Here is a 15,230-nt window from a genome sequence, read left to right on the forward strand (position 1 = left end):
AGATAAGCTACTCTAACTTGATTGATAGCCTGAAATGGCTTTGTAGCTAGTTATGAGGTTGGGAACCTATCTAGCTGGCTAGTTAAAGCTAACTTCATAAAATTGTTAGGTGGCTAGTATTACAGCAGAAACAAAACATTTGTTTTATTTATTCACCAAGGAGTCAATAGGCTACATAGCTTGATTAACTTAATTTACAAACACACCGCCTGCAAGTCCTACCCATCACCCGCTCTATACTTTGCTCCATGGTGCACCTTGGAAGGAACCACTTACTAGGGAGAATTGGGGGGGGCTCTTTGCCTGGTCCAGTCAGTGTGCCCCCTCTGCCAAATACTGCTGACAGATCTTTTTTTTTAAAAATAATTATGATCAAACATGGGCTTAAAAATGAAGTTGTCATTAAATTAACATCTGAATTTTTTTTTTTTAAAACAGGACAAATCTGAGGGGGCACATGCCCTCTGTTGGGGTTTGGTAATTGGTCAGTCTTCAGCATGGTCAGCACCAATAAAAGAGCTTGGCTTTCTAAAGCATTATGAACGATTTCTTAATCATGTCAATAATGAGGGAGTTTAAAAGCAGTTAAAAATAACAGTATGAATAAAAAAAAAATATCTATTCACTGACTCCGATACTAATATGTCATCCACATTCAAGATGTATTGTCATGAGTGTACACATTGTCCATAAGTAAGAAAGGCAACTGAAGATTTAGAAGCACTATAGCTAAAAGGTACAGTTCACATAAAAACACAAGAGCAGCATTGATTGTATGGGGGTATTGGGCAGTCGAATGCTTTCAGAGTCTGTGTGAAGTGATGCAGTGATCTTGTGGTCATACAGTCCTGTTTTGTGGTCATAGAGTTCTGTTGTGCTGCCTAATAGTATTTCTTTGGCATCATTTTCCCTTTAGGCTCTATGGAGCGAGCTGTGGGTGGTCTAGTTCTGTGGTCCTGTTCAGGGGTTCTGTGCCCAGGTGACCACAATGACACACAGACTGAGCAGTCCCACAAACAGGCCGAAGATCAGCAGACATACAGCCTGGGGTGGGGCACAGGGAGATGACATCATCTTAGTATTGAAGTATATACAACCACAGATAGTCATGATCATTACATTGACAGATGATACTGTAGAATAACAATGAAGTGTTGGCTATAGAAATTCAATAGTGGTGTTGTTTTCTTCAGTTTTCAGCCATTACAAATTCATATGAGTTATGAGGCTAAACAACTCCAGTATGAGGATGAATTTGGGAAATGTGCACGTACCCCGACAGACTCCAGAGACTTGAGCGGCTGGTTGCTGAGCCGGAGGTAGAAGATACCCGGGAACACAAACAACAGGCAGGTCGACGTGGTCGAGCCTGGAGGATGCACAGACACAGGCGGTAAAACATCTCAACAGCTCAGAACATACAGTGTATACAGTACACACAATATCCCATGCTATACTTAACACCTAAATCAAACTACAGATGAATGACCCCGTCACCCTAAACATGAGAACATTAACCAACCATTTGAAACCCATTTAGCTGATAAGGTCCTCACGTAGGAATGCAAATGGCACAATAAATAATCCCCCCCTCCCCCGATCAAAGGAACCCCATTAGTTAAATGACTTAACACCTACCCACAACCCCGAACAAATTCCTGATGTCAGGGACGAGGATGGCCAGTAGCATCACCACAGTCAGGATCAGGAGAGTAGAGAAGATGTGATAGACCCAGGAGAAAGGCCTATCTCCACAAAACAGCACTGACATTGCCTTCCGGGCCTTTAGGACAGACAGCACCGGTTTAGAGCAGTCATACAACTGGACTCATTCATATATGGTACTGTGATAGGAGGCAACTCAAATAACTTCCTATGGGACTAACATGTCAATGTTTGGTCATTTAGCAGATAGAAAGCCCCAACTACTCATATGGAAGTATGAGAGTGTGCAGACAAGCAGACACAGAGCAGTAGTCTTAGAGGGGTCCAGTACTTACAGGGAAATGGATGAGGGGTACAGTGAGCAGCACAGCCAGCAGGATGGCCAGACGCACAGCCATCACCAAGACATCATGCGGCAGGTACGTGTCGTAGCCTAGCAAGAGCTGCGAGTCCACGTGGCCTGTCAGAGATATAGCAGAGCTCGTCCTAATATTTATATATTTCTTAATTCCATTATTTTCCTTTTTAGATGTGTGTATTGTTAGATATTACTGCACTGTTGGAGTTAGGAACACAAGCATTTCGCTACACCCGAAATAACATCTGCTAAATAAGTGTATGCGACCAATAACATTTGATTTGAGTGAAGGACTGGTCCAATGTAACATTTTGGAAGGAGGGGGAGACACCATGGATTTAATAGTTTCAACCAGCTCTCTCTCTGAGAGGTGTGTCACTGCCCGCTTACCGTAGAAGGTGAGGTAGCCGAACAGAGCAGAGATCAGGTAGAGCAGGAAGCTCAGAGAGATGCTAACATTGGTCACATTCTGCATCCTCTTCTTACTGGGACTAAACACACGTTAGGAGAGGGATTTATTATTTCAGGATACATACATTTAAAAAGGCCCCACAATATATACATGATAACTGTAGAGGCCATGATAGTTTCCATAGCAATATGCTGTGAAAGTAAACAGGAAATGACTGCCCCCTCAGCCTTGTAGTTTTTCGGAAATGCTCTTCAATAGACAGAAATGTAGCACAATGGTCTTCAAGTGCAAAAACTTCATAAAATGCATCTTGTAGAAATAAATTAATCCACAAACAAATATAATTTCATATATATTTTAAAATGCCTGCATTTTCATGAATATGAATAATCGTAAAGCCTGTTCAAAAAAGCATGAGAGAAGATACGGAAGTAAAGCGGAAGTGGCCGTCACTTTCACATCGTCTTGGTCCAGAAATATATATATTTAGAGAGGGAGGATGAGGATAAATGGCGGCTAAGGTTATTGGTTAACAACTAGACAGAGCGACCCCATGCAGGCCGAGGGTTGAAGTAAGGACGTCGAATACACAGGTATGTACAGTATGATGTGTATGGGCTGTGTCAGGCAGGGTACTGACCGGTCCATCTCACTGTAGATGGGCAACACAGCAGTGTGGCAGAGGAAGGAGAAGGCCAGGGTGGGGATGGCGTAAGCGCTCTGAAACACACATCAATCATTCACCACACTGCCGTCATTTACGCCTTAGCAGTTTATACGGTTACCCAGGGAGGGGGAGCGGCAGTGTGTGTACGGATCTAGTAGTTGGAGTAATAATAGTAATTACCAGCAAAACTGAAATGTGTGGTGATGCGTCTCTCTCTCTCACACACACACACACACACACTCTCTCTCACACACACGTGAGTGTTATTCCATACACCACATAATCCTGCACTCTTAATTATTGGGAAATGTCACCAGTGACCAAGTAAGAACTAGAGACAGACAGTGCCTATTTACTAAAGTGTCAAAAGATCCATAAGACTGCTTCTGCAACTGTAATCACTGTACTGCACTACTTATTGCAGCTTACCAATTATTATAAATCATATATTATTATATAGCTTCTGTCTGTTTTACAGACTACATATCCAGGGTTGATGGAGACAACTTTTGAACCAATGCATACATACCTTACTGGAGATGACAAAGAGTTTGGGTGTACATTCCGATTCCGAGGAATTTGATATCTGGGAAAAATGTATGAACAGAGAAAATGCAGTAAGGTTAAAGCTATTCCATTATTATTCTTAATTTTAAATTTTTCAGAAATGAGACAAGTTGTAAAAGGTGGCTGAAAATGTGAGCGTTGTTGGGGTAGACTGAATTCCAGTCTTGGCTGTGGAGGAACGTAAACAACGGACCCAAAGCTGTGACTGTGTACAAGGAAGCAATAGTGCTGCACTTATATCCAACAAGGTCAAAGGTCACTCCCTTGCACTGGTGAGATCGTAGGTACTTCCTCCCCTCAAGGACTGGCACCAATCACAGTGCAGCGTTCCCTGGTCTTCGTCATACATAACTGGCTCAGTCAGCCACCAAAGCCTCCCATTCAGAAACTCAATCTCCAGGATTCCTGCCTAATCCTATGGCCCTGAACCAGGCCTGAAGTAAAGCTCATAACCTTCAGGTCAATGTGACCAACAGTATTTAGTGTGTGTGACCAGGGCAGTTTGTAATGTGGTTGTTACCTGGTTGATGCTCAGGGTCACATTGCTTGGGAGGGGACAAGGGATGGCCCACTTCTTGACCACAACCTGGGAAAGAGGCAACAGGTCAGGTGGACTATGGAGGAAAAGAAACAAGTCCTTTACAAGCATAAGATTTTAACTGAACTTACCACAACTGTGAAGAAGAGAATGAAGAGGAATGCAAGGCTACTGGTGTAGCCCAGGAAACCTGGAGGGTGGAAGGAGAGAGATGGTGATACAGACATCCATCAAAGATTCAGGGGCAAGAGTGCCAGATGGGACCAAACTGGGCCACTCACCAATCTTGGGCAGCAGAGCCAGAGGTAGAACCACACATACAGTCACCAGAATCAGCAACGTATTTCCATCTTCATACCAGGCCCCCCTACAGAGAGATGGTCAGAGAGGATGAAGGGAGAGAGGGAAAGAGAGAATATTTGCTGTTTTCATAGATGAAAGTTGATATCTTTAGATCCCCTTGACCCTCCCCCCCAGTCTGATGATGATGAAGACAATGATGGGGAATCGCCCTCTCCCCTGGACCCCTCTAAAAAAATTGACTAGCCCTGGAAATGTGTCTCCATTTCGTGCTTAAATACAGCGAGACAGTCTCATCATGTGGAATAAATTAAAGGCTTTAGCTCTCACAAACCATAACAATTATGTAATTCACATGCAAACGTTCTGTCGCTCTGTCAGATGGGGCCAGATTTCAATCGCTGGCTTTTTTCTGAGGGCGAATAATATTTTCCTTTGCTGAGGGATAGCCTTGGCAGTTTATTCGGGGGCTCCGTTGGGGTCGGTCGGGATGGGGGTGAGCGGTGGCGAGTGTGCGCTGGCTGCTGTGTGTTGGGAGGAAAGGGACGCAGTGTTGAGTCATGGGGGTCTGGCTCCAGGGCTGTTTATGGGGCTCCCAGTATCAGCAGCACCTGCTCTGACCACATCAACACCAAGTGACTCGTTTGGCAGTTTCACAGCTCCAGGGTTACTATAGTGGCCCAAAGTCTCGTCTCTGTCTGCACATTCCTTAACAGGATGCCATGTAAACAACCACTCTGACCCAAATGCCTGCCTCAGCTCAAACCTAAACCCTTCCCTTACCTAGGACAATCAGGTTACACTACTGTTCAGTTCAGAACCTTTCCTCTGGTTCTACCCACACTGCTGCTGACAAAGGGACTGGCTATCTCGAGGATATGGATCAACCCTGGTTAGAATACTCAATGGAGAGGGGAAAAGATAAGACACTTGAAATACCCGTGAAATGTGGTATAACAAGCTGCAGGATGGGACTGAGTTTTGACTAGCTCTGCCAATGAGTCGATCTCCACCAAGTGTTGGAGATTAGCATAAATCTGGTCATTGCAGCAGAAACCTATCCCAGCTGTCCATGACCCTGCCCGGCTCTGTCAGTGGCCTTTAACAAGGGCCCATTGACTTACTGTAGGCAGTACATAAATCACTACAGACACGGCTCGAAGGCTACAAAATAGACTACAACTGGCTGCCTTTCACTCTGGGATACCAAGATAAATGAGGCTGCAAAGGGGTAATGCTTTTTAATATAAATCAACTGGATTATTTAGCATTTAATGGGCTTCAATATGAGTGTGTTAACATCCCAAAGCCACTCATCAACAGCACTGTTTTGTTTCCCTCAGCACGGGACGTAATTAGAATGGCAAAACTGATATCCCGTTGTATCGCTCTGATTCCAGGGAACATGTGCGAGAGATTTGGGGCGAGGGAGAGCCTTTAATACAAAGCAGATGTGAGGGGAAGAGTCAGATGTTGACGGATTGGGCCGAGACCAGCCACAGCTATCGCTCAGCTCAGTGTGGCTGGTAATAAAGTGATAGAAGTTACATTCTTGGACTTCTGTGGGCTGTTCTCAGGGGGTAGGGAGGGGAAGGGGTATGTCTACCAGGCAGCCAGGCCCAAATGAAGGACAGGACACTGATGGGGTCTGAGGAATGGTTCTCAGTCAGTCAGAGGTACATTTCCTCCACGTGATACAACACCACTGAGGCTTTCCTCCAAGCCCTGCTAGACAGTGTATTGTGGTTTGGTGACATATGTCCTCCACATTCTTCATGTGATCTTAGCTGAATCTGATGCCTGGCTATGTATGAGGAGTTCATTCCAGGTTTTGCTGCCTTGTGGGTAGAATTCTCTTAGCCTTATGTCAAATCTGCTCTAATGGCGTTTTACCTGTGTCAGTCAGTTCATGTGATTAATGCACCATATAGACAGAAATAACTGTTAGTGATAAGGCAGCTAAACCACAGGAGTAATGTCTTGGTAACTAGGCTCTTGTTTGTTTGAATAAAGGTCAACTCATTTGAATTGTAAATGCAGGAAGTGTATGCATACCCAGAGGTCTCAGGGCTCTGGAAGCTGGCTATAGCTGCAGGAAGCTCTGTTTTCAAGATGAACATGTATGACGACATGGCTGGGGAGGAATATCAACAGAGACTGTCATTAAAGAGAGAGTTGGAACCACATTGTCACACACAAGAGCAAATAGTCAAATATGCTGTTCCAACCAAACACAGACAGGTCAGACACAGGTTTAGAATATTAGTCCCTGTCTCTTCCAAGCTGACAGAGGTGGGGCAGCAGACTCTGGGGATCACCCAGCTAAGCCTACATTGCAGACGCTATGCAGATGTTCCCACTGCAGAAGCCCTGTCAGGGCGGCCAGAATGGAGAGGGAAGAAATGCTAACAATAATGATCCCTGACACTAATCCAGGTATTTCTCCTCCTCCCACCCGCTTCCTAGGAAACAGGAAATCGTATGAGTCTCGTGGGCCCCCCCTCCCACCCAAACTCTTCTGACAGCCAATCAGAGGCCCGGCTTTAGGTCACTTCCTGTGGGTCAGACTGCCCACCCCTAATATGAGAGAGGGGCAAAGGGACAGAGGGAGCAAACGACGTGAGGCGAGAAGTGTTTAGGTCAGGGTAAGTGCAAGAGAGAGTCAGTTGCTATGGTAAAGGGAGGCAGTGTTATGGGGATTAGGTTGGGGAAAGAGGGAGGGCCAGAGCTAGCTGCCTGGACCAGACTGCCCTGGGGCTGGTCTTCCTGTCTCCTTTAAACTAACCTGGACCCTTTTCCCTACTGATCCACTAATTGTTTTCATTAGAAAATTATTCCCTTCTTCCAATACTACTGCCCACACAGACAGACACACACACAGATACTCATTAGGCCCCTATCATGGACTCATACAGATTAAATGAAGAATGTGCCTTTAACAGTGTCTTTTCTCACAGGATGTGAGGGAACCCCAGTTTCACATGCCAACTGTTGTCTCTGGCCTGGCATTGATGAGGTGCAGTTACAGCTTTGGCATGCTTTATTTTGAGCCGTTACTATGGGGGTGCCAGTAATCTCCCTTCCTCAGACATAATAGCCTAGTGGTATGGCTACAGTGTGTGATTTTCCTGGCTCACACATTCTCTCAGAGCTCAGTTCAGTTCACAGACACTATGGTAAATACAGTACATGACAACACCTAGTTTGGAGTTTAGTCTGAAGTCTGTCATGTGGACCACAGAGACCTGACCTTCCTTTTCGACGATGGATAAAATAGATTCACATGTCCATACAGACTTTGACATAGGGCACATGACAGAATCGCTTAGAGTCATGCAGTCATTTACGGTAAGTATACAACGTCTTCCACAAGCCAGACACATTGGTAGTGGGGAAAATACTAACATCTCTAAACATAAGGCCTTGAGCATAAAAATGATATTGTTTAAATCAAAAGCTGTTGAAATATGGTCATTATCAAAAAATAATAAAGGATAATTGGTGTACTGTATATTGTCTGTGTATGTACAGTATGCACCCTGTGGACACAGTGGGAAGGTGTATTTAGCACAAGACAGAGGCACTTTCACTTCATTAAGAGAGTGGGCGGGGGTCTGTGAGAGCCCTAAGCCAGTGGTTCCCAACCCTTTTCAGTTATTGTATCACCAACTGAATTTTGCTCTGCCCGGAGTACCCCTGAAGTACCCCCTCATGTGCATTTTACCAGTAGGCCTATGGTCTCATGAGTCTTCAAGTACTCCCTGTGGATAGGCCAAGTACCCCTGGTTGGGAACCACTGCCCTAGGCCATGCAGTAATTAAGGTTAATTGGCCCATCAGCTTTTGGCAGGGTAGATAAGTATTTACCCAGAGTGGGCTAATTGCACCCCTTATAAAAGGGGAACAGGGGTGTGGACTGACACAGGGGGGCATGGCAGTGCGTAGGCCCTCTCTCACACACTGCCCCATGCTGGGACAACCACAAACATTCCACAGGGCACGGCAATAATAATCCACTCAGCCCTGCTGCTAATGACTGGGCAAGAGAGATCAGTAGGGCTGAGGAAGGGAGGAGGGGGGCTCCCAGTAGGTCTCTCATCACTGTGAGGGTCATCATCTGAGATCAATTAGTGTGTTCCAGCCCCATATGGAAGGGGTCAGAGGGGACAGTCCCTTGAGGTTAAAGGTTATCAGGGACTCTGGCCAATGGCCACACAAAATAATAATAATAATAATATGCCATTTAGCAGACGCTTTTATCCAAAGCGACTTACAGTCATGCGTGCATACATTTTTGTGTATGGGTGGTCCCGGGGATCGAACCCACTACGTTGGCGTTACAAGCGCCGTGCTCTACCAGCTGAGCTACAGAGGGAAGGGTTGTGGTGCAGGGCCCTTTGGTTTCCAGCAGGAGGCCCAGTATATGACTGCAGTAAACACTAGAGTCAAATGAGCAGTTACAGGAAACATATCCAGCTTTACCCCCTCCCCACTCCCGCCCGAGACACATCTGATACTCTGAGGCTGTGACATCATTGAGACTAAACAGAGTCAGGTCCGCCTCATCGTGAGATGTTACTTCTCAATGGTGCTACTTCATTTCAAATGTTACAACAGCAGGATGCAGAATTGAGGAACATACGAGCAAAGAAACAAAGCTGACCTTACCGCCAATGTTTTGGATGAGAATAGTGACTCCAACAAGAACCTACAAAAAATTGAAAAGGGGGTTACTTGTATGATAGATCATTTCCTACGCAGATACAAAATAGTGAAACATCAGGGTTCATAATGTTCCATAACTGTAGTACTGTACTAGGCACACAAGCTTTATGTCTTCCTTCCTCCTTGATGGAAACAGCAAATATGATTTATTCATGACTTATGATTTGTTATTTGGACTCACCTTGCCTGGCTTCTGCAAGGCTCTGCCTCCTAGGTCTTCATATGAGGTGATACCTATGGGAGACAGATAAACACATCAACCCACCATGAACAGACACTGTAAATTCTCTACAGTTCACAACTAATCTGAAACCTTTATCATCAGACAGAGGGCAGGAACTATACGGAGGTGTACTGTAATTCTAATTCCCATTGACATCTTATCTAAACCAACTCTCTGGAGACAATATTGGTAGTAACCTACTCAAGATGATTGAATTAGAGGTGTGCTATCACCTGACTCATCATGTGGGTTTATTTTAGCTTGACTAAGAGATATGTCGGAATGAGCTAGATTGACATTATTACACTGTGTCAACCTAATCATGCTGTGTGATACTGATGTTTGAGATAAGATCTGAAGGCCAGCTCACCTGTTTGATCACACAGCTTCAGTAGGAGGTGTATAGAGTAAGCTGCCAGACTGGACACTAGCAGCAAGAGGATACTGCAGACAGGGTGGACATGGAGCCACATTCACATCACAGTGACATACAGTGGGGGAAAAAAGTATTTAGTCAGCCACCAATTGTGCAAGTTCTCCCACTTAAAAAGATGAGAGAGGCCTGTAATTTTCCAAAAATCCAGAAAATCACATTGTAGGATTTTTAATGAATTTATTTGCAAATTATGGTGGAAAATAAGTATTTGGTCAATAACAAAAGTTTCTCAATACTTTGTTATATACCCTTTGTTGGCAATGACACAGGTCAAACGTTTTCTGTAAGTCTTCACAAGGTTTTCACACACTGTTGCTGGTATTTTGGCCCATTCCTCCATGCAGATCTCCTCTAGAGCAGTGATGTTTTGGGGCTGTCGCTGGGCAACACGGACTTTCAACTCCCTCCAAAGATTTTCTATGGGGTTGAGATCTGGAGACTGGCTAGGCCACTCCTGGACCTTGAAATGCTTCTTACGAAGCCACTCCTTCGTTGCCCGGGCGGTGTGTTTGGGATCATTGTCATGCTGAAAGACCCAGCCACGTTTCATCTTCAATGTCCTTGCTGATGGAAGGAGGCTTTCACTCAAAATCTCAAGATACATGGCCCCATTCATTCTTTCCTTTACACGGATCAATCGTCCTGGTCCCTTTGCAGAAAAACAGCCCCAAAGCATGATGTTTCCACCCCCATGCTTCACAGTAGGTATGGTGTTCTTTGGATGCAACTCAGCATTCTTTGTCCTCCAAACACAACGAGTTGAGTTTTTACCAAAAAGTTCTATTTTGGTTTCATCTGACCATATGACATTCTCCCAATCCTCTTCTGGGTCATCCAAATGCACTCTAGCAAACTTCAGACGGGCCTGGACATGTACTGGCTTAAGCAGGTGCCATTAATACAGGTAACGAGTGGAGGACAGAGGAGCCTCTTAAAGAAGAAGTTACAGGTCTGTGAGAGCCAGAAATCTTGCTTGTTTGTAGGTGACCAAATACTTATTTTCCACCATAATTTGCAAATAAATTCATAAAAAATCCTACAATGTGATTTTCTGGAATTTTTTTTCTCAATTTGTCTGTCATAGTTGACGTGTACCTATGATGAAAATTATAGGCCTCTCATCTTTTTAAGTGGGAGAACTTGCACAATTGGTGGCTGACTAAATACTTTTTTCCCCCACTTTACATATAGAGAGACTGGTATGGAGCTTGTATGGGAAAGCTGAGCACAAAACAAAGGATTTAAGAGGCAGCTCTATATTTTTTTCTTTATAATATGCTTGGATGTGTTCTACTCACCAAAATCCCACTATGCCTGTGTTGGCCATAGCGTAGGCCAGTCCCAGGATGCCACTGCCCATGATGGCATTCATCAGGTTGAAGACAGATGAAGTAAAGGAGGCCCCTTTAGCCCTTGGCTCCTCTGCTCTCTGGAGAGATAGAGGAAGAGCGAGAGGGGGGGGGTTAGGGTTGCATAAGGAGAGCTCAGTCAATCACAAATCAAACAGCTCACTATCCAATACATTTACTTTCACTTGAAAGCACAATTTCATATACAAAACATAATCAAGAAAAGGAAAATCTGTCAATCAAGAAAGGAACACACTTGGACCACTGCAGCAGAATGAAATGTAGGATGTGGGAACGGAATGAGCGATGAGGAGAGTGGATTTGAGCCATAGCCTGCAGGACAGCTGCCTGGGCTGGGTATATTAAGGGTGATGCCTGGCTCGGCTTGGCCTCTCTAATAGGGGATATCCTGGAGTGATCCAGCCATAACCCTGGTGTCAATGTCACAGCAAACAGGAGTATAAGAGTCTGGATTAACCTATGAGTTATTGGATCTGATATAGCCAAGGTTCCAGCAGTGGTGGATAGGAAGTGCACTATAATTACATCAAGAGGGCTACACAAGAGGCGATATGGGAACTTGCAGAGGCTCCCTCTGTGCTGTACTAAAATGTCTGAGGTGCTCCAATTCCCTTGATTGTTTCACTACAATCAATCACCATAATGAGTAACCAGCCCATCAATCATGTTAAAGACTAGTGTTGCAATGCTTGACCTTATTAGGGGCCATTATCTTTCCTTGTCATGACCTCTAAGGTTCACTTTACAGTGGGATGTGTGAAAACAACAAACTTAACAAAAAAAATGCCAAAGAAATATGTAGCCTACCAGTCACTATCTGCTGACTCAAGAATAATAACTTTTTAAAAATAATGATAATGGTTGCGTGCAGTACCTCCCTGGGGACAAATCATTGTGAAATGTGGACTTTGCAATGCCAAACAGCCTGAGATCAGAATGTGCATGATTTGTGCTGAGAGAGACAATGCAAGTGGAACTAAAGTGTCATGTGAGATAGAATTGCACAGATTGAGCATGTGATTCATGTCACTAGCTGGGTCCTGCCTTCTTTTTGACCATTTCACTTTCATCATAATAGCTAGGTGGCAATTACACATTTCTAATATAATAGACTGCCTACTAGAGACCAGTTGTAGTAGGCTAGATTGGAGAGTTGAAATACATAAGGGATTCTAAACCTGTTGCAAAAAGTAACGTTAATGAAACCCAGACTGCCATTCTCTGAGTGAGCACAAAGTTATTCAACTTATGCCTCTTAATTCCGGCCTAGAGATAAGTGCTTACTTACATTTCCCAGGAGACGGGTAGTCTCGCTTCCCATGTCCTCCTCAGCGGCCCAATGGTCAGTGTGGACGGTGGTGCCTTCTCCATTGATACTCATGTCTCCAGGTGATTTACCCACGAGCAAGGCGTTAGTAGTATGTTACTTACAACAACCAATACAATAGATACCTCATCTGTACAGTTTGTGGTGCCTGGTGACGGCAAACGTTTCCTTTAACCAACAAACCTGCTCCACAATGAGAAACTCTACGTTCTAGCTGTGCTTGCAACTTCTCACAGCTGATTTGAGGTGGTCATATGACATGAAAACGCTTCTGCTTGTATTCGTCGCCTTTATACGTCGCACAACATTTCTATCAAATCAGAGATCGACAGTTCCATCTGACGAATCATGTGGCTGCAAACAAGTCCACTAATGATGACATAGAAACGTGTGCGCTCTGCAGAGGCGATGTTGAGGTGAGGAATACGTTTCAATGTTTATGTTTTTACTGAATAAAGTAACGATCTTTCCATGCAATAATAACAAACAGTAATCGTTCAGTGTTGTGTGCCAATAATCCGTTTTATATTTGACATATATTATCTGTTAGTTTTTCATTTTCCTAAGGTTGATGCTTAGGACGGGTAATATTTCAAGGAGACCTCTTCTACGATTAGTCATTGCAGGATTATTCCAAGAATCTTCTCACTACTACAAATTCAAAACTGCTTGCAATCGATACCGGACCCAGTGTTCTGCGGTCCTGCAGCCGGACCGAGCATCAACTTGTCCTGTGAGTGTTCTGAAGCAGATGCCTGAGCAGCAACAATACAGCGCGATGTGCCCAGCCTATACACAGCTCCTCCAGAGGTCCGAGGTATGACTTGTTTGGATAAAGAAGCCTTCGCCCAGACAGTTGTTGTCCCAGCCCTGCGTGTGCCAAAAGAAGTCCTGAATAAATTGGTGAAGAGCCTGAAAAAAGTAGCCCTCCAGCGCCCAGGCATGCGAAGAGTTGTTGGGGTCGAAGGCAGCGATGATGACAGGCTCTTGCTGCTGGACCCTGCCATTGTCTCCTCACCCAACTCATTCAGCGACGCAGAGGCCAAGGCGTTGCGGTCATTTGGAGTACCTCAAGAGCTCCAGCACTACGAGCTGAGGCTGACCTACGACAACCTGAAGAGTGAGGAGGTTCTGCGCGCTGTACTGCCAGAGGGACAGGATGTCACCTCAGGGTTTAGTCGAGTGGGTCACATTGCACATATGAACCTGAGGGAGCACCAGCTGCCATACAGAAACCTCATAGGTGAGAGTGCTACAAACATACTGTACTGTTCTGCATCACAATGTAAGTAGTACTATCTGTCAGAAGACAGACACAGGCATGGGTATCAGTGATGCTGTTGACAGGTCATTGTGTATTTTACATGTGATGCTCTCTTCAATCCCTGACCACTCTCCCAAGATTGTGTTTCCAGAGTGGTCAATTAGCTACAGATGAAATACATTATGTGTGTGTGTGAGGAAAACGATAGTGCCGATTCATTTTGTTTTACTGACATGATGCTGTCTGCTGTTGCGAATCCATTTCCAGGCCAAGTCATAATGGATAAGAACCCTGGGGTGACCTGTGTGGTCAATAAGACCAACACCATCGACTCCACCTACCGCTTCTTCAAGATGGAGGTGATGGCTGGAGAGGAAAATATGGTGGCCAAAGTAAGTACTTAGAAATTGTGATTTTTGATTAAGCATAGTTTGTCATGAAATCAGAGGCATGGGCATTGCATTCATTCCTTATCTTCTCTCTACCTCTGCTGTAGGTGCGTGAGAACGGCGTGACATACGAGTTAGATTTCTCGTGTGTGTATTGGAACCCTCGTCTTAGCACGGAGCATGAGCGTGTGGTGGCTCTTCTGAAACGCGGTGACACTGTGCTGGATGTGTTCGCTGGTGTGGGTCCCTTTGCCATCCCCGCTGCCCGGCGTGGCTGCACTGTGCTGGCCAATGACCTCAACCCTGAGTCCCACCGCTGGCTGCAGCACAACTGCAAGCTGAACAAGGTGGAGCGTAAGGTCACAACCTTTAACCTGGACGGCAGGGCCTTCATCCAGGGGCCACTGAAGCAGAAGCTGCCTGCCCTGCTTCATGAACCTGCCTGCCTTGGCCCTGGAGTTCCTGGATGCCTTCAGAGGCCTCCTGGACCAGGGACTTTCCTGCGATGTGAACCTGCCGCAGGTGCACTGCTATGGGTTCTCTAAGGAGAACGACCCTCAGAGAGACGTGGTGGAAAGGGCCTCAGCCAGCCTGGGGTTATCCCTAGAGGGGTGGTGCTCTGTGCATCTGGTGAGGAATGTGGCCCCAAACAAGGAGATGATGTGTGTGAGTTTCACCATCCCCAAAGAGGTGCTCTTCAGCAGTAAGAGCACAGAGACAGGTGAGCTTTCATTCACAGTACTCAACACACATGCATGATTCATTCATTCACTCTCTGAAAGACTATAGACTGATAAAATACTAATACCCTTTGTCCTCTCCTCAGGAACCATAGAAGAACCAGCCCCAAAGAGACATAAGTGTGGGAAGACAACAGATTGAATATATTTCACAAAGGTCATCATTCTGAGACATTAAATTGTACATTTTATTTTTTATCTCTGAATTGTGTTCATGTTTTTATTTTAAAGTGTCAATGAGGCGGTCATG

General features: G+C 45.0%; 2 protein-coding genes across 2 annotated transcripts; one reads left to right on the top strand and one right to left on the bottom strand.

Annotated features, from left to right (window-relative positions):
• Positions 1-293: 293 nt before the first annotated feature.
• slc38a6 (solute carrier family 38 member 6) lies at positions 294-12,856 on the bottom strand. Its single transcript, XM_041855031.2, has 16 exons — positions 12,549-12,856; positions 11,189-11,319; positions 9,825-9,898; positions 9,413-9,465; positions 9,175-9,214; positions 6,563-6,641; positions 4,489-4,574; positions 4,339-4,397; positions 4,190-4,255; positions 3,632-3,688; positions 3,076-3,155; positions 2,414-2,514; positions 2,001-2,125; positions 1,639-1,783; positions 1,275-1,369; positions 294-1,044 (listed from the first exon to the last, which is right to left on the bottom strand). The coding sequence occupies exons 1-16, from the start codon at positions 12,639-12,641 to the stop codon at positions 961-963; spliced, it is 1,368 nt and encodes a 455-aa protein (XP_041710965.1). The 5' UTR covers positions 12,642-12,856; the 3' UTR covers positions 294-960.
• Positions 12,857-13,158: 302 nt separating this feature from the next.
• On the top strand, positions 13,159-15,186 carry LOC121544458 (tRNA (guanine(37)-N1)-methyltransferase-like). Its single transcript, XM_045209057.1, is given in 6 exon segments — positions 13,159-13,171; positions 13,351-13,830; positions 14,119-14,243; positions 14,348-14,670; positions 14,672-14,961; positions 15,067-15,186. Coding segments are annotated over 6 exon segments (1,287 nt in total). The 3' UTR covers positions 15,123-15,186.
• The last annotated feature ends 44 nt before the right edge of the window (positions 15,187-15,230 follow it).

The sequence above is a fragment of the Coregonus clupeaformis genome, chromosome 29 (assembly GCF_020615455.1).
Source record: "Coregonus clupeaformis isolate EN_2021a chromosome 29, ASM2061545v1, whole genome shotgun sequence".
NCBI lineage: Eukaryota > Metazoa > Chordata > Actinopteri > Salmoniformes > Salmonidae > Coregonus > Coregonus clupeaformis.